The sequence below is a fragment of the Dreissena polymorpha genome, chromosome 2 (genome assembly GCF_020536995.1).
Source record: "Dreissena polymorpha isolate Duluth1 chromosome 2, UMN_Dpol_1.0, whole genome shotgun sequence".
In the NCBI taxonomy this organism is placed as follows: Eukaryota; Metazoa; Mollusca; class Bivalvia; order Myida; family Dreissenidae; genus Dreissena; species Dreissena polymorpha.
The window spans coordinates 27,018,696-27,038,050 of record NC_068356.1 but is presented as its reverse complement, the minus strand read 5'-3'; the positions used below and the strand labels follow the sequence as shown (position 1 = coordinate 27,038,050).

Sequence of the window (19,355 nt, the reverse complement as noted above, 5' to 3'; positions counted from 1 at the left end):
TGATTAGGCAGTATATCTAGCAGCAATATGATCTGAAAAAATGCACATTAAAATTATAACTTAATGATATTACCTTTAATTAGTTTAAACCTATTTTATTTTAGATTGATTGCATCAAAAGCCTGAGGCTTTTGAAACGCTCTCGAGGCGGTTTCCTGGTCCTAGAATGTGAGCTTGGTGTCTTTGGAGGGAGATCTAAAGAACGCTCCCGGAGAGGGGATCGAACCCGTTACATCTCATATGCCAGCCAGACAACCTGATATCAAATACCCCATGGCAACCTCTTGATTACTTTTACTTGCCGGCCCTGTGGCCTAGTGTCTGCCTAATCCTAGATATTAGACATTATCACTTGATTGATAATTCCGAGAGAGATATCGTTATGTTTTTGAGAATAAGCTATATTATTCTCAGCTGCATTCTTATACGGGCAATTTCACACGACAACTAACAGATCACAATTTCACACTGACGATTTACACAGATCACTTGAGTAAATTAGTACCAAGTAATCATGAAACCTGTCTACCCACCAAAGTGAGCGAGACAAACAAAACAAAATACAAACAAGTGGGCGGGTCATGATGGCCCTGAATCGGTCTCATCATCAAGTCAAACAATACTTCATTACACAAAATACTGTTCTAGGTTCCTATGTCATTTTCTACAAGTAGGGACCCACCATTTGGAATTCGGTGATCACATAATTTCTATCAGAAGTGTAGCTGAAACAATTCGCGTTCGGAATAAGTAAAAGAACATCATGCCGCAATTTATATTGACAACGGTAAGTTTTTATGTGAGTAAAGGGAGGTCGTCAGTTCCGAAAATTCTTCAGTTCCGAAACAAATCAAAATTAATTCAACATTAAAAAAACTTAACACTTTTAGCAAAACAAATTGTGCAGTCATGAACAATAACATTTAATGTTTTCCCCCACAAAAACCGGAATTAAACAGACAACTCTTAGCAGTCACCATCATTGAAGCGCTCGCAGACATTTGTTTCGAATGGCTCAAAATTCTGCCTGCGGATGTGTAGATCAGTGAGAAAGAAACGATTATTTTTCTAATAAATTGTCAACAGTAAATGATCGTGGTATCAAGTTGAAGGATATTTATCAGAGAATCAGAAAACAACTAGATGTGTACATTTTCAGTTGAACTGTTGATTAAAACACGCGAAACAGACACCTTGGTACAGATGTCAGTTTTGAAACGCCCTTTTCCCATAATGGGGGTTGTCTCCTGAATCGTAATGTTACCCTTTTACTGTATATTCTGTTTCAAGATTTTTTTAATATGGTCCACGGAAATATTCATTATAGATCAGCCTGTGTGGACTGCAGCGGAGATAACAATTATGCAGATGCAATGTACATGGTTTTCTCTTGAAAGGGTCCATTTGTTTTTGTTTTCTTTATTGTAATTGTTATTACAAGATCTGTCATTACATATCAATCAGGTAATGTAATTTATATTTTAAGAATGTTTGTTTTGCGACAACCCCTGTAATAAAAATGCACCTGCTGTTACATAATTCGCTATTGGAGAATATTCACCATAAATAGAGCACCTGTACGATGTAGAAAAAACATAAAACACAAATTTATATTTAGAAAGTAACTGAAAATCAAGGTTAGTGCAGTATCGACATTGAAATTATCTGACAATTACCCTATATTCGAAATTAATGTCGGTCGCTGTTTTTAAGAGGCAGGTACTAAAAGGCGCATAAAAGAGCGGATGATATAGGGTATATAGTAAAGAGCGGATAATATAGACAAAGAAGGATTATCGGAAAGAGCGGAATATGAACAAAGAAGGAAACTGCGGATGATAAATACCAAGAAGGAATCTGCGGATGATATTTTTTATATAGGGTATATAGAAAAGAGCGGATAATATAGACAAAGAAGGATTATCGGAAAGAGCGGATGATATGAACAAAGAAGGAACCTGTGGATGATATATACAATGAAGGAATATGCGGATGATATATTTGATATAGGGTATATAGTAAAGAGCGGATAATATAGACAAAGAAGGATTATCGGAAAGAGCGGATGATATGAACATTACTTTATTGATAATAAACACATCATATCATCCGCTGCTTCCTTCTTTGTTCATATCATCCGCTCTTTCCGATAATCCTTCTTTGTCTATATTATCCGCTCTTTACAGATTTTTTTGGCGGCCGATCGCAAAATTTTGCGCTCGGTCGCCATTGGTGTGTATTACTATGTACACTTATACTAAGATTAGCAGACTATATATATCATCCGCAGTTTCGTTCTTTGTATATATCATCCGCAGATTTATTAATTATTCATGTTGTCCGCAGTTTCCTTTTTGTATATATCATCCGCAGTTTCCTTCTTTGTACATATCATCCGCAGTTTCATTCTTTGAACATATCATCCGCTGTTTCCTTCTTTGTTCATATCATCCGCTCTTTCCGATTATCCTTCTTTGTCTATATTATGCGCTCTTTACAGATTTTTTTGGCAGTTTCGTTCTTTGTATATATTATCCGAAAATCCCTTCTTTGTATATATCATCCGCAGATTTATTAATTATTTAACTGCCCGCAGTTTCCTTCTTTGTATATATCATCCGCAGTTTCCTTCTTTGTACATATCATCCGCAGTTTCGTTCTTTGTATATGTCATCCGCTCTTTCCTTCTTTGTTCATATCATCCGCTCTTTCCGATAATCCTTCTTTGTCTATATTATCCGCTCTTTACAGATTTTTTTGGCGGCCGATCGCAAAATTTTGCGTTCGGCCGCCATTGGTGTGCTTTACTATGTACACTTATACTAAGATTAGCAAAATAAGTAAAAAAATGCGGAACTAAAAGGGGAAGAAAGGGTGATGACGATATTCAAGTCAATGCGGCTACGGATGCTATAATTAAAAATAGTTCTAAAAAAGACATGCTAACGTCCTCCATTACACCTAATAATGCCGCAAAACAAACCGTTAATGTTCGTAGATCGTTATTTGACGCCTGAACGCCAAAATCATTCATTAAAACGCCTTATTCCACAAGTGGAAATAAAAGAAAACGTGAGTTATCCCTACAGAAGACCCATGTAAATTTAAGAAAATACCTGACCTGTCAATTATACACGAAATAAATGAATTCATTGAATTGAGCGACCTTCGAAATGATAGCGTGATAGGATTTTGTGAAAATGATGTTAAAGGGATCTTTTCACGCTTTGGTAAATTGACAAAATTGAAAAAAGTTGTTTCAGATTCGTAAGTTTTCGTTTTAGTTATGATATTTGTGAGGAAACAGTAATACTGAACATTAACCATGCTCTAATATAGCCATTATATGCATCTTTTGACGATTTTAAAACCTAAAAATTATAAAGCGTTGCAACGCGAAACGATTGAATAATTTGGAGAGTTCTGTTTTTGTCGTTAAATTTTGTGAAACTACGAAGATTGCTTATATAAGGTATAAAATACGTCAAGAATGTGTACTCGGCGGAATAGCTCAGTAGGCTAAAGCGTTTTTACTTCAGGACTCTGGCACGACTCCAGGGGTCACTGGTTCGAAACCTGCTCCGGGCAATGTTCTTTTCCTTTTTTTAAATTTTTTTCTTGATTTTTTACTGGAGCTTTTATGATCCAATGTTTACATTTATCAATATAAAGCATTTAATGAATAAGTTAAAAAAATGCCAAAATCTGTGAAAAGGCCCCTTTAAACTAGCAAATGATGATTAACATTTTTTAACAGTTCAAGAAAAACCTCTTACACAGATAGAATCGATTAACACATGTATTGATATCAGCGACCGTCGCGATAGCAATCCAAATAAAATCATTTTATGGTGGAACGAAAACCTCAAATTAAACGTAAATGACAAAAATGACATAACAAACAACGAAAAACTACATTCTCAGCATATGGAGGCAGTCAATAAGCTTTTAAGAAATCAATTCGGTAATGATATTGGCGGCCTTCAATTACCCGAGAAGGTCCCACAATTTGACAAGACAACAAAAAAATGGGTAACGCATATTCCCTTAAAACCAATTAATAAAAACCTGTCGTGTCAGATCCATCACACCCACAACGATCATAGGGTAACATCTTCGAACACAAATTTTTTTTTATTTACTTGACAGTTTAGGCAATACAAGACCCGATGATAAGATCATTCCTGATGGTCTGAAAATACAATTGGCGCAAATTTATGGTGAAGGCGAAGACAAAATTAATATCATAGTTCCGTCAGTGCAAAAACAAGATACTTCCGTCGATTGTGGTCTTTATGCAATTGCGCAGGCAACATCTTTGTGTTTTAGGAAAAAAACATTTTTTGATTTGATATTTAATTCCTTAAAGTTAAGAGAACATCTTTTGTCTTGTTTAGATTCCGAACATATGATTGAATTTCCAACAACCAGTAAAACTATCAGTGTTCGACAAAAAAATAAATCCAAGTCAATAACAATTGATTTATTTTGTATTTGTAATTTGCCATCATGTGTAGGAGATCAAGTTCAATGCGACAAATGCTCAAACTGTCAAATGTTTCACAAGCAATGTGTTCATGCACCATCGGACATTTCTAATGTTGATGTGCAATTTGTTTGCCCAAATTGCAACATGTAATAACTTCTATTATATAAAACATAATACGGGATAAATAGAAATGTATGACTCATTTTTTTTTAATTATATGTTATGTATTTATATTGTGTACCATATATTTAATTACACTTTTTTATTATAAAGTATTTTTATTATTTTTATTATATGTATTTATATTATGTACCATGTATATAGTTACACTTTCCGGCCAAAATACCGGTGTATGTCCTTTTTTTTTAAATTAAATATGTAATTATTTTCTATTATAATTATCTAATTTTTGCATCATGTAATAACTTCTATTATATAAAAACATAATACGGGATAAATAGTAATGTATGACTCATTTTTTTATTATATGTATTAATATTATGTACCAAATATTTAATTACACTTTCCAGCCAAAATACCGGTGTATGTCCTGTTTTTTTAAAAAATATACAATTACTTTCTACTATAATTATCTAATTTTTGCAACATGTAATAACTTAAAGAATACATTTATAATTTGATTGATGATTGGGAACTGACGACCTCACTGTACCAGTACCCTATATAAGTTTTACATGTAGATTATCCACACCTAAATCTTCGTCTATAATTTATAAAACAGTTGTTTTGAGTACAAGTTCTTCAACATGCAAAAATGTGTTACATAAAGTGTACAAGATACATGTTTGTTTACAGTTCTTTTTTGGATACGTCTCTTTTCCATTGGCTGCACAGTCTCTTTTCAATACTCGGCAAAAAAGGCAGTGAACCACCAAATTACGTTACAATTTTGTTTTATTTAGCAAAACAGTTTAACGCTTAATAGTTTGTGCATGATGTTCAAACGGTTAAAGTTAAAGTTTAAAGCAAACACGTTTTTGTTTGTAATATGTGCGGTACCGACGGACTAATACATTTAAAACAATTCTTGTAATTTTTTTAGTAGTTTCCTTCTTGGAGTCTAGCAACGGCGTGAGAAAATAATTATTCAAATTGCATTCGTTAGTACAACTCATCTTCTAGCACTGTAGATTATTATAAAATCGAAATATCGCTATTGACTATAAAAAGTCTATAGTCTTGACTAGAAGTCGAATATGGCCACAGTAAATACCACTTAAACATGCACTAAGGTTCGTTACTGAAAGTCGTATATTGCAACAATATATGGCTCTTAAAATCCCACTTTTATTCATTACTGCAAGTCGACTATGGCCACAGTAAATGCCTCTTAAAATGACACAATTGTTGATACCTACAAGTAGCCTATGACCACAATACATGACTCGTATAATGGCACCATTGTTCATTACTGTAAGTCGACTATGGCCACAGTAAATGACTCTTAAAATGACTCCATCGTTCATCATTGAAAGTCGACTATGGTCACAGTTAATGGCTCTTAAAATGACACCATTATTTATTACTGCAGGTCGACTATGGCCACATTAAATGACTCTTATAATGGCAACATTGTTCATTTATGCTAGTCGACTATGGCCACAGTAAATGACTAATAAATAGACACCATTGTTCATTAATGCAAGTCGACTATGGCCGCAGTGAACGACTCTTTTAATGACACCATTGTTCATTAGTGCAAGTCGACTATGGCCACAGTAAATGCCTCTTAAAATGACACCATTGTTCATTGCTGCAAGTCGACTATGGCCACAGTAAATGAATCTTAAAATGACACCATCGTTTATTACTGAAAGTCGACTATGGCCTCAGTTAATGACTCTTACAATGACACGATTGTTCCTCACTTCATGTCGACTATGGCCACAGTGAATGACTTTTAAACCATTGTTCATTACTGCAAGTCGACTATGGCCACAGTAAACGGCTCTTTAATTGACATCTTTGTTCCTTACTGCAAGTTGATTATGGCCACAGTAAATGACTCTTATAATGGCACCATTGTTTATTACTGCAAGTCGACTATTTGCAGAGTAAATAACTCTTATAATGGCACCATTGTTCATTAAGTCCAGTCGACTATGGCCACAGTGAATGACTCTTAAAATGACAGAATTGTTCATTACTGCAAGTCGACTATGGCCACAGTAAACGACTCTTTAAATGACAACATTGTTTATTACTGCAAGTCGACAATGGCCACAGTAAATGACTCTTAAAATCCCAGCATTGTTCATAACTGCAAGTAGACTATGGCCCCAGTGAATGACTCTTAAAATGACACCATTGTTTATTACTGCAAGTCGACTATGGCCACAGTAAATGACTCTTAAAATGACACCATCGTTCATTACGGCAGGTCGACCATGGCCACAGAAAATGACTCTTATAATGGCATCATTGTTCATTACTGCAAGTCGACTATGGCCACAGTAAATGACAATCGGTAACCCTCGGACAATTCCGCCATAACGGCGATCGTCTCTCGGGTGTATGTGGTGTAGGGATATGTCTAACGCCTTTAGACGGAAGATATTACACCGAAAATATAGTTCTCAACAACAATAACAATGTCGTCGTTCGAGCAATGCGTGTTATTATTGACGAAATTGAAAGCGAAGATTGAGCTTAAGCAGCAACAGCTAGATGTTCTTCGAGCTGTGTTCGATGGAAAGGACACAATAGCAGTCCTTCTTACTGGTTTTGGAAAAAGTTAAATGTTCCAGATGCTCCCATTTTTGATGGCAGTACTTGTACACAAATTTCCTTTTGCAATCACGATCGATTTCATAAATGGTTAAGTCAAAATTATTAGACGATGGCTATATGGGAGACAATCCCGGAACACTCGATACAAATTAAGACACAGACACCGTAGATTGAAATGTATGATCCGTGTTATGTTTTGTTTTCCGAAAACATTAACCCAGTAGAGGACTGCTGTTTTGTCTGTTGTAAAGCTATTCTTATTACAGTCGGTTGTGACACCTTATGTACCAGGTCTTTTATGTACCACGTTGAAATGTTACGTACCACCTATATATTATATAGTTGTTAATGTCCATTTATTCATAGCAGTATAGAAGAGAAAGGTATAGGTGTTGTTACTGATAACAAATTAAAATTTGACAATCATATAAATGAAAAAGTTAATAAAGCAAACTCGATCGTTGGAGTAATTAGACAAACGTTTGAATATATAGACAAGACAGTTTTTAAAATTCTGTTCACATCGTTAGTGAGACCTCATTTAGAATATGCAAATCCAGTCTGGAATCCACATCTGAAAAAAGACATTGAAATGTAAGAAAATGTCCAAAGGCGTGCGATGAAACAAGTACCTGGTTTATCTGAAATGTCATATGAGGAGAGATTGAAGGATATGAAATTACCTACTCTTGCTTATAGAAGATTACGAGGAGACCTCATTGAATAATATAAAATAATAACTATAAAGCACAACACAGCTGTTTCAAAATTATTCGAGAAAATCACCAGTCATTCAACAAGGAGACATGAGCATAAACTTTTTAAAAGGCGATAAAGATTGGATGTTAGGAAATATTCGTTTTGTTACCGGATTGTGGACATATGGAACAAATTACCTGAACATGTAATATCAGCTAAGACGGTTCACTCTTTTGAAAGACGATTGGATAAATTCCTAAGCGATCAACCCATAAAATATCAATACATGGAATGTCTAGAATTTACTAGAAGTATTCAAGATAACGAGGAGCTAGCATAAAAGGATGGGGACACCAACCTACTGCTAGAACGACATCTGTAAGTATCCGTAAGTATTAATGGGCAATAATAACCTGTGCAAACAACTTTGATTAATTTGACACAAGCGTTGATTGAGTCAAATTTGAGTTAATCAAATAGTGTTGCAAATGAATCCGGGTTGTTACTCTAATTCCCGTTCGCCCCTGAGTCGTTTCGCCCAAATTCCAGTTCGCCCTGGGTCGTTTCGCCCTAATTCCTGATTTTGTTCACAGTTTGACAATGAAGTTCATTCTATTTTTTTCTTCAAAGTATCACATTTCAATTAAACAATAGGCAATACAAATATTTAAGACTTAATAATCCTAAGTCAGGATAAGATAGAGACAAATGGATTTTTATCATTTTCTTCAATTTCGGGTTACTTATTGATGTAATTTATTAGCCCCAGTAGTAATAAATGATTCATTATTCTTACCGTAAGAATAATGAATCATTTATTACTACTGGGGCTAATAAATCACACTAAGAAACTCACTGACACTTAGACAATCTGGCAACAAAATATAATCTATGGCAATATATAAGTCTTAATTTATAAATAATATCACACAAAAATCATTTCATTAATAACACACATTTATATTAAACCATATATTTTTTATCTCTATATATTATATATATGTTACATAAAGTGTCAGATAGTGCAGGTACATAAAGTGCCGGTACATAAACAGACTGGTACGTAAGGTGTGACATTCATTACAATCTCATATTGATGGTACATCGTCAGCAGACACACATTTTAATAATGATCATAAGTCGTCTGAGCTTACAACTCGGATGCATAAGGTCCATACAAGTCAGCTGTCAATTTTTATGGTGTTATGGCTTACAGTCATGTCCTCTGTACCTTGGAATGTAATTAACAATATTTACATTTATGCCATGACCTACATGTAGCTGCTTGTTTAATATATATAATTCTACTATTTCTTAAGGGTAAATCTGTTATTCAGCTGTTTAACTTCCATGGTGTAACTGGTTAACATGTCCACTGGATCAGTGGAAGATCTAGGTTCAAATCCTAGTGGTAGTGACAGTTGTTTGCAGCTAAAATATTCTAAAATGTCTTTCAGAGTATTAAATGCAGGTCATTAATTCATTTCTTCTGCAGTATAACAAATTACTTGTTAAATGCATAGATATAAAAAAATACCATACTAGTATCTTCCAGACTGATGTTCTTGTATACACTTAACAGAAATACAATACAGACATTTAAGGTCAGTGTACTCCAATGTTACAGAGAAATCTTTGGTTAAGCGCAGTAGTTCTTTCTTTGGGTTGAATAAGATATCAGATTGTTTTGACTAGGAAACCTGATTTATTTATTGAGCCACAAAACGGGCACAAAAACACAAGAGTCGTCTTTTGCAGATGAAAAGAAAATATTCAGCAGCTTAAGAGCAATTATAAGTGTGGCAAATCATTTTTTTGTTGAGGACTGTATTTTTTGTAAATTTCACCACATTAGAATTTATTTTGTTTTTATATAATTTGAGAGTTTCTAGTGCCTTTATTTCCTACAGTTACAACTGAATACTCAATAAGTTTCTTTACTTTTATTTTTCCCCAATCATAAACAAATAACCAAGGCAATTAATTCAGTAATAAATTCCAACAAACATCACATTCAAGTTCAAGTATCTAATTTATAATTTGAAGTTAAAGCCACACACCTTGAAATGAAATACATGTTAATCAATACATATAGATGCAATTTGAAAGTGTGCAAAATTGTTATTAAATCTACAGCCTAGTTAGCAAGTAATTTATTATTTTTTAAACGGTACCGCTTTAAAAACCGAAAGTAGGATTTCTAGACGTATACGTCTATTTCGACAAACGCGATTATTTTTAAGCTTTAAATCTTAAAAAGAAGGATTTCTACCTTGTAACCACCAGAATTATTCTAATTGGCAAATATTAAATTAATTCAATAGCCCAGTTAGCAAGTTTTTTTTTTCAAACGGTACTGCTTTTAAAACCGAAAGTAGGATTTCTAGACATATATGTCCATTTTAACAACATGATTATTAAATTTATTTTTTAATTTTAAAGCGCAAAAAGACGGATTTCTACCGTGTAACCACCAGATATATTCGAATTGGCATAGATAAAATATGTTTCTTATTTATAATTAAATTTACTATGCCAAATAAGGTGTGTTGCTTTAATATCCTAATTGAATCACAAGTCGAAAGGTTAAAGTACTATAGATATAATCCAAACAGTCTCTAGGTGGAACTCTTGGTAGAAACTCTTATGTCGGCCCCGTATATATCATCCAATCCTGTAAATCATTATTTTAACAAGCAAATTCGTAGAATTAATATCCCCCGCAACATATATTTTGTTAAGGAGTGGATGCAAATCGGACGGATGAACATACTACGATACAAAGGGCCATAACTCCGTTATTAACAGATGGTGTACAATGCCATTTGGTGTGCATCATCCTCTTATCCATATATATATACTCATAACAAGTTTCAATGAATACCGCCAAAGCACTTCCAAGATATGGCTCCGGACTCAAAAGTGCCTATAGTAAAAAGCATTTTTTCAAGATACAAAGGGCCATAACTCCTTTATTAACAGATGGTGTACAATGCCATTTGGCGTGCATCATCGTCTCATCCATATATATATACTCATACCAAGTTTCAATGAAATCCGCCAAAGCACTTCTAAGATATGGCTCCGGACACAAAAGTGCCTATAGTAAAAAGCATTTTTTCAAATACAAAGGGCCAATACTCCGTTATTAACAGATGGTGTACAATGCCATTTGGCGTGCATCATCGTCTTATCCATATATATACTCTTACCAAGTTTCAATGAAATCCGCCAAAGCACTTCCAAGATATGGCTCCGGACACAAAAGTGCCTATAGTAAAAAGCATTTTTTTCAAGATACAATAGACCATAACTCCGTTATTAACAGATGGTGTACAATGCCATTTGGCGTGCATCATTGTCTTATCCATATATACGCTCATACCAAGTTTCAATGAAATCCGCCAAAGCACTTCCAAGATATGGCTCCGGGCACAAAAGTGCCTATAGTAAAAACATTTTTTCAAGGTACAAAGGGCCATAACTCCGTTATTAACAGATGGTGTACAATGCCATTTTGCGTTCATCATCTTCTTATCCATATATATACTCATACCAAGTTTCAATGAAATCCGCCAAAGCACTTCCAAGATATTGCTCCGGACGCAAAAGTGCCGGACGGACGGACAGACGGACGGACGGACAACGCCATAACAATATCCCTCCGCCTCTGGCGGGGGATAATAAAACGATTTAAATCACGTATTCGCTCTACCCTGCTTGCCTGTCGAATGACAAAACCTACAAATATGTGCACGAGGAAATATTAATTTCCGCACCAATGGACATGTACAGTATCACCTTAAAAACCTGTATAACCAGTTGATTCAATCACACAACGATAATAAATACATCTATATTTTGAATGAGATGCGAGTTGACTAAGGTACGAGTTAACTCCCGTGCGAGTTGACCAAAATACGTGCGAGTTGACTACGAGTTGACTGTAAACCTTTCTTGGCTATTACCCGTGCCATTATACGAGTCATTCACTCAAGCCATATTCGACTTGCAGTAACAAACAGTGGTGTCATTTTAAGAGTCATTTACTGTGGCCATAGTCGACTTGAGTAATGAACGATGGTGTCATTTTAAGAGTCATTTACGGTGGACATAGCCGACTTGCATTAATGAACAATGGTGCAATTATAAGAGTAATATCGCGATCGTGTGGTATAATAAAGGTACAAAGCGTTGTTTGTTCAGGTTCTTCCTTTTACTTCAGATTCAAATATAAACATGACGTATATAAACAACAACAAATATGGCGTGACGTCAGGGACGTAATACACTTAAGTGGCGCGGCAAATAACGTTACGTTACATTCACAACCTTCTGGGGGCCGCGAAAAGTGACAATTATTAACAATCAGAGGAGAATATGTATCATTACTTATGAAATCCTGAATCATTCGTGACAATCGTAAGATTGCAGAAACACTAATTTGATCACGAGTATACACGTTAATTTGAAATGAATATCAAATGTTTATCACTCAGTTTCTTAACAACAATTCATTAAGTGTCTCTCGTATTTCAATTACATGTACACTCGACTGTCTTTTTCGGTAGTTCAATCACAATTGCGCGTTTAACCTTTAATACTTAAATGTTCTCTATTCAACATCACTGGCTGTTTCTAATGGATAGAGTTTCACTATTGGTCTATTTGTTATTCCACGTTTCGTCTTTATTTTCGCGGCACGGACTGAACCATCATTTCCGGTCATCAGCTCCAGGACTACAGCAAGTTTCCAACGGATACGTGGTCCCTCATCGTATATCTGCACGACATCTCCGACCCGAATGCGTTTCTCGTTAGAGCCCGTTGTTGTGTGGAACTCTCTTAAGGCAGTTAAATACTCCGACTTCCAACGTCTCCAGAACTGTTCGATGATGTCTGACTGCTGCTTCGCCCGATTGGTTAGTGTCGTCTGGTCACTTTGAATTTGCATCATTTCATCGTCGGGTAAATGTGTGTGATGCGGAAGTGACGTCATCTTGCGGCCATAAAGAAGATGTGACGGCGTTAACGGCTCCAAGTCGTCGATGCTTGATGATACGTGCGTTAGCGGTCTATCGTTGATAACAGCTTCAATCTCTGTCACTATCGTCTGCAACGTCTCCATGGACACGTATCGTCTTCCGAGGATCTTCTTTAGAGACGTCTTAGTGAGTGCAATGAGACGTTCCCAAAAACCACCGTACCATGGTGCACGTTTGGGAATAAATCGCCACTCTGTTCCTTTTCTGCTGAGCTCCTCTTGAACGACTTGGGAGTTGAATAGCTTCTTAAGGTGATTAGCAGCAGCAATATAAGTCGTAGCATTGTCTGATATCATCACCATGGGCAACGACTTCCGGCTGGCAAATCTCCGAAACGCTTGAAGGAACGAGTCGGTTGATAGGTCTTGTACAACTTCCAAATGGACGGCTCTTGTTGATGCGCATGTAAAAAAGCAGATGTAGCATTTCGTTTCACTTCCGGTAGCCTTCTTTACAAATAATGCGCCAGTGAAATCTACACCTGTGACGCTGAAGGGCGGGGCTTCGCTTACTCTGACTTTGGGGAGGGGAGGTGGGTCTGGTGCTGCATAGGGTCTTCCGGTTACTCTGGTACACTGTATACATGTCCTTAGTAACGATCTTACACACTGGCGGATGGATGGTATCCAGTACTTCTGTCTGATCTGTGTAATGGTACTGTTAACTCCGGAATGAAGTTGGTTCTTGTGGACATCGAACACAATCAATTTGGTCAGGACATGTTTCTTTGGTAAGAGGTAGGGAAATTTGACATCATACTCCAAGGGGGCGTTATGAATTCTACCACCACAACGAAGTAACCCTTGCTGGTCCAGGTACAATCTAAGTTGCTTAACAAGCGGTAAACGGGTACTGTTTGATTGAAGATTTTCTACTTCATCTTGAAAGTTGGTTGTTTGACACGATCTCAGCCATTTAACTTCTGCCTCTTTTAGTTCTGTTGCTGACAAGCTGTTGGTTAGTCTTTCATCTCTTGGTCTTCTGCAGTTGCGGATGAATCTGTGTACATAAGCGGTGACGCGAAGTAATTTCAGGTAAATACTGTACTTCTCTATGTTGATGGCTCTATGAACGCCCGTGATCTCCGTGCAATTTAACGTTACCACATTTGTCGCCTGCTGAGAACTCGTGTCTTCACTTTCGGATGTCTTCTGCAGAATTGACTGGTCGTATTTTCAAGTAGGCCATTCTTCTGAGTGAGGTAACCATGTCGGACCGGCGTTCCATAACTGGTTGTCAAGGTAGGTATCTGCTGATACACCACGTGTCAGTAAATCTGCTGGGTTTTCTTGGGTGGGGCAATACCTCCATGGTGATTGATCTGTTAGCAGGTGGATTTCGTCTACTCGGTTTTGGACAAAGCGTTTCAATGATTTGGATGTAGTTAGCCAGTGGAGTACAATTTGGCTGTCTGACCAAAATGTCACTTTCTGTGGGGGTATGGACTTTTGTAGGTGGGATGACAGTCTTGCTCCAATCAATGCTGCCATCAGTTCAAGTTGGGGTAGGGTTAATGTCTTTAGTGGCGCTACTCTGTTCTTTGCCATTACCAGTCTAGATTGTGATTGGTCGCAAATGTAGGCTGCTGAACCGTAGGATTTGACGCTTGCATCTACAAATATATGAAGACTGGTTTCACTGTTCACAGCGGGTAAGAATTGTCGGGAAAAGTTCACATCTGTAGCTCTGTTGAGGGATTTAGCTAACTGGTTCCAGGTCTCACATATATGATCGGGTAAAGCGGTATCCCAGTCATATTTGGCTTTCCATAGTTCTTGAAGTAAGATCTTTGCACTGACGGACACGGGGCTAAGTAGACCAAGGGGGTCATAGATCTGGGATGAGTATTTTAGAATGGTTCTCTTCGTAACGACATCTAGGATTGGGATGTTTCTTGCAGCAAATGACATTTCATCCTTGACCGGGTTCCATCTCATTCCAAGTATCTTAACAACTTCGGCTGTATCTAGCACCTTCTCATTTTTACACGGGATCTAAGTGTTTCACTGTTGGAGGTCCATGAACGGAGGTTCATACATGCGCTGGACATCAAACGTCGGGACTCTGTGAAGTAGGTTAGTAGATCTGACTCTTTCTCGAAGCTTGAAAGTATATTGTCCACGTATATATCTTTCTCGATGACCTTGGCTGCGGACACGTGCTTGTTTATTTCAAGATGTTTCAAAATGGTCGCACTAAGCATGAATGGCGTACAGGTGGCACCAAATAACACGGACTTGAAACGGTAAGTTTGTAATGGGCTGTTGGGATTAGAAGTATCACTTGTCCATAGAAATCTGGTAGCGTCCCGGTGTCCTTCATTTAATCCGAAATAAAGGAAGGCTTTCTCAATGTCTGTTGTGATGGCGTAACCATGGAGACGGAATTTCACTAGTATGATGGTAAGGTCATTCAACATGGGTGGGGTCGACTCTAAACAATCATTCAAGCATGGGAACTGGGTAGATGTGCGGCAGCTGCAATCATATACTATCCGAATGGGCGTGGTCGCTGAATCCTCCTCACTGGGTGGTGGGGAATGTAGTGGAGTTGTCCTGTGGGTGGGGTATCGTTATCAATTCTCTCAATAAAACCACGTCGTTCCTGTTAAGCAATGATTTCGTCATATTTCTGGAGTAGATGGGGCTCTCTACGTAGTCTTCTCAGAGTACTCTCGGTTCTTGCTTTCACTATGTCGTAGTTACTAGGGAGGGGCGAGTGGTCTAGTTTCCAAATTAATTTGGCAGTGTACCGTCCGTTCTCGTATTATATGGATGAAGTCTGGTAATTCTTGAAATAGCGTGTCTTGTCTATATTCTCGTCGCTCTAAGTAACTCCCATACTCTCCAGATTCCAAAAACGTTCTAATACGTCCGTTGTCATAGGCGACGCCATAAAATTGAACACGTGATCTGTAGCTCGGTTGTTTTGTGCTTGGAAAGGTCCCGATAACAGGTAGCCGATCTTTGATCTCACAGCGGTGGGTCCATTTCCACGTACTATGTGATCTTCAACGATATCCCAGTAAAAGTCTGCACCTATCAGCATCGAAATTGTAGATATGGAGTTTCCTGTAACTGGATGGGCGAGCTTAAGACCTTGTAGATACGGTAAATCGGACACTGATTGTTGGTATCTCTGGTTGAGGGGCGTTGAAATGGTAGGTACTATTAATACTCGTATCGGGATCTTCTGGCCTCTATCTGTAACAACGTTCACTATAGCAACATCTGTTTGCTGTGCTTTGTTGCTAGTGCTCCCGAACGACGATAAGTATATAGTTTCTGTACCTTGTATAGGGAGTTCAAGTTCCTGTGCCAATTGTTCCGTAATAAACGACTTCTGGGCACCCTCATCGAATAAGATGTTTGCTTCAATCTGTACTTTCACAGACGATACGGTTGCTATGGCAGTTTTTAACAATACATCCTTGTCTGGAAGGCTCGTGCATGAATGAAGTACGGCTGTTTCCGGCGATGCAGTCTCGGCGTTTTTCGTCTGGTTGTCCTTTTCTCCTGATTTGCAAATTGCCGTATGGTGTTTTCGCTGGCATAATTGGCATCGTCTCCTTGAACCGCATTAGCTACTTGGTGAGTGCCTTAACAGTTAAAACACAAGTGTTTCTCTTTTACTATTTTCAGACGGGATTCTGCATCTGGGTGGGTTTTACATTCATGGGATTTGTAGTCACTATCACAAAAGGAGCACTTTATCTCGGGTCTGTGTGATGAACTTCCGGTTGAGGGTCTTGGGTAATTGGGGGTGGCGGGATTTGTGGGCGTGAGGGGTTTCCTATAGTTCGCTCCTGTATGAAATGACGCTGTTGCGCTGAACTCCTCTACTTCCGGTTCGCTACGGATGTTACCTGTTTCTAGGATTCCAATCTCCCTATTGATTTCACGACGCAGATCTTCTAGTAACCAACTGTTATCTCCCTTTTCACTAGCTAACTGCTTCTTAATTTCAACTGGCATCTTATCTATAACAACTGGGACTAGCAAACTACCGTAAGTGTCTTGACTCTGACCCATAGCTTCTAAACTCCGATGTAGGTCTCCATTTTATCATGAAAAGTTCTCAAACTGGACACTTTACTGGACGGGGCGGGTAGTTGTAATAGAGCCTGCATGGAAGCGTGTATGATTTTATGTTGCTGGCCATACCTTTCCTTCAGTAGATCTATAGCACGTGCATAATTTGCGTTAGTCATGGCAAAACCTTCAATTACTCGTGCGGCATTTCCTTCAAGTTGGGATTTGAGATACGTGAATTTCTGGACATCGGTCAGATTAGCGTTCATGTGAATGGTAGACTCATATGAATCCCAAAAGGATTGCCATCGCAATATATCTCCACTAAAACTTGGTAATGCAATTTTAGGTAGCCTGTAAAATCGCGTCGAATTGCTACTGACTGAATGATTAGAATTGTAACTTACAGTTCTGTTGGGAAAGAATGAAGAAGCGTCTGGGTTCAAACCATTGTTGTTGCTCTGCTGATTACATGAATTTCTCTGGTCATCTCGTGGTAGGTCGTTTGTATGCGGGGCTGCTCTCTTTTCCTGATGATCTCGAAAAGCTCGTAAGCGACACAGCTGGATATCCAGTTCCGCTGAATACGTGTCTGTTTGAAAAATTTCTTCCTCCAATCCATCTATCTCCGTCTGTGAAAGTATTTTCTCATTCAGTGTCTCTAGAATCGTGACTTTCGCTTCGATAGCTTCGAAAATAGCGTGAAAATCGGTCAATGAATCGTTCTCCTTAGATTGTTCGATTTTCTCCAAATATTTCTCAATGAAACGGCGGTGACCCTCTCTCTGTATCTGTATTTTCTGTAGATTCATTTTTTTAATAACGGCACCAATATCGCGATCGTGTGGGATAATAAAGGTACAAAGCGTTGTGTGTTCAGGTTCTTCCGTTTACTTCAGATTCAAATATAAACATGACGTATATAAACAACAACAAATATGGCGTGACGTCAGGGACGTAATACACTTAAGCGCGGCGCGGAAAATAACGTTACGTTACATTCACAACAAGTAGTTTACTGTGGCCATGGTCGACTTACAGTAATGAACAATGGTGTCATTTTAAGAGTCGTTTACTGAGGACATAGTCGACAAACAGTAATTAACAATGGTGTCATTTTTAGAGTAATTTACTGTTGCCATAGTCGACTTGCAGTAACGAACAATTGTGTCATTTTAAGAGGCATTCACTGTAGCCATAGTCGACTTGCAGTAATAAACAATGGTGCCACTATAAGAGTCATTTACTGAAGCCATAGTCGACTTTCAGTAACGAACAATGGTGGCATTTTAAAAGGCATTCACTGTAGCCATAGTCGACCTGCAGTAATGAACAATGTTGCCATTATAAGAGTAATTCGCTGAAGCCATATTCGACTTTCAGTAACGAACAATGGTGTCATTTTAAGAGGCATTCACTGAAGCCATAGTCGACTTGCAGTAATGAATAATGGTGCCATTATAAGGGTCATTCACTGTAGCCATATTCGACTTGCAGTAACGAACAGTGTTGTCATTTTAAGAATCATTTACTGTGGCCATAGTCGACTTGCATTAATGAACAATGGTGTCAATTTAAGAGTCATTTACTGTGGCCATAGTCGTCTTGCATAAATGAACAATGGTGTCATATTAAGAGTCATTTACTGTGGCAATAGTCGACTTCACTTCTTTATATTGCAGTAATGAACAATGGTGTCATTTCAAGAGTCATTTACTGTGGCCATAGTAGACTTTCAGTAATGAACGATAGTGTCATTTTAAGAGTTATTTACTGTGGCCTTAGTCGACTTGCAGTAATGAACGATGGTGTCATTTTAAAAGTCATGTACAGTGGCCATAGTCGACCTGCAGTAATGAACGATGGTGTCATTATAAGAGTCATGTACTGTGGCCATAGTCGACTTGCAGTAATGAACAATGGTGTCATGTTAAGAGGCATTCACTGTAGCCATAGTCGACATGCAGTAATGAACAATGTTGCCATTATGAGAGTCATTTACTGTGGCCGTAGTCGACTTGCAGTAATAAACAATGGTGCTATTATAAGAGTCATTTACTGTGGCCATAGTCGACTTCCAGTAACGAACAATGGTGTCATTTTCAGAGGCATTCACTGAAGCCATAGTCGAGTTGCAGTAATTAACAATGGTGCCATTATAAGAGTCATTTACTGTGGCCATAGTCGACTTTCAGTAACGAACAATGGTGTCGTTTTAAGAGACATTCACTGTAGCCATAGTCGACTTGCAGTAATGAACAATGGTGCCATTATAAGAGTCATTCACTGTAGCCACATTCGACTTTCAGTAACGAACAATGGTGTCATTTTAAGAGACAT

General features: G+C 37.7%; 1 protein-coding gene across 1 annotated transcript; it reads right to left on the bottom strand.

Annotated features, from left to right (window-relative positions):
• Positions 1-12,554: 12,554 nt before the first annotated feature.
• Positions 12,555-17,015, bottom strand: LOC127869617 (uncharacterized). The gene is made up of 2 exons (XM_052412274.1): positions 16,617-17,015; positions 12,555-13,709 (listed from the first exon to the last, which is right to left on the bottom strand). The coding sequence occupies exons 1-2, from the start codon at positions 17,013-17,015 to the stop codon at positions 12,555-12,557; spliced, it is 1,554 nt and encodes a 517-aa protein (XP_052268234.1).
• Positions 17,016-19,355: the final 2,340 nt, after the last annotated feature.

Excerpts from the sequence above, each read along its gene's own strand:
- LOC127869617 (XM_052412274.1), bottom strand. The coding sequence starts at position 17,015 with ATGGGTCAGAGTCAAGACACTTACGGTAGTTTGCTAGTCCCAGTTGTT. Across the intron at positions 13,710-16,616 it reads CAGAATCCCGTCTGAAAATA|AAACATGTCCTGACCAAATT; the intron begins GTAAAAGAGAAA and ends CTCTTACCAAAG.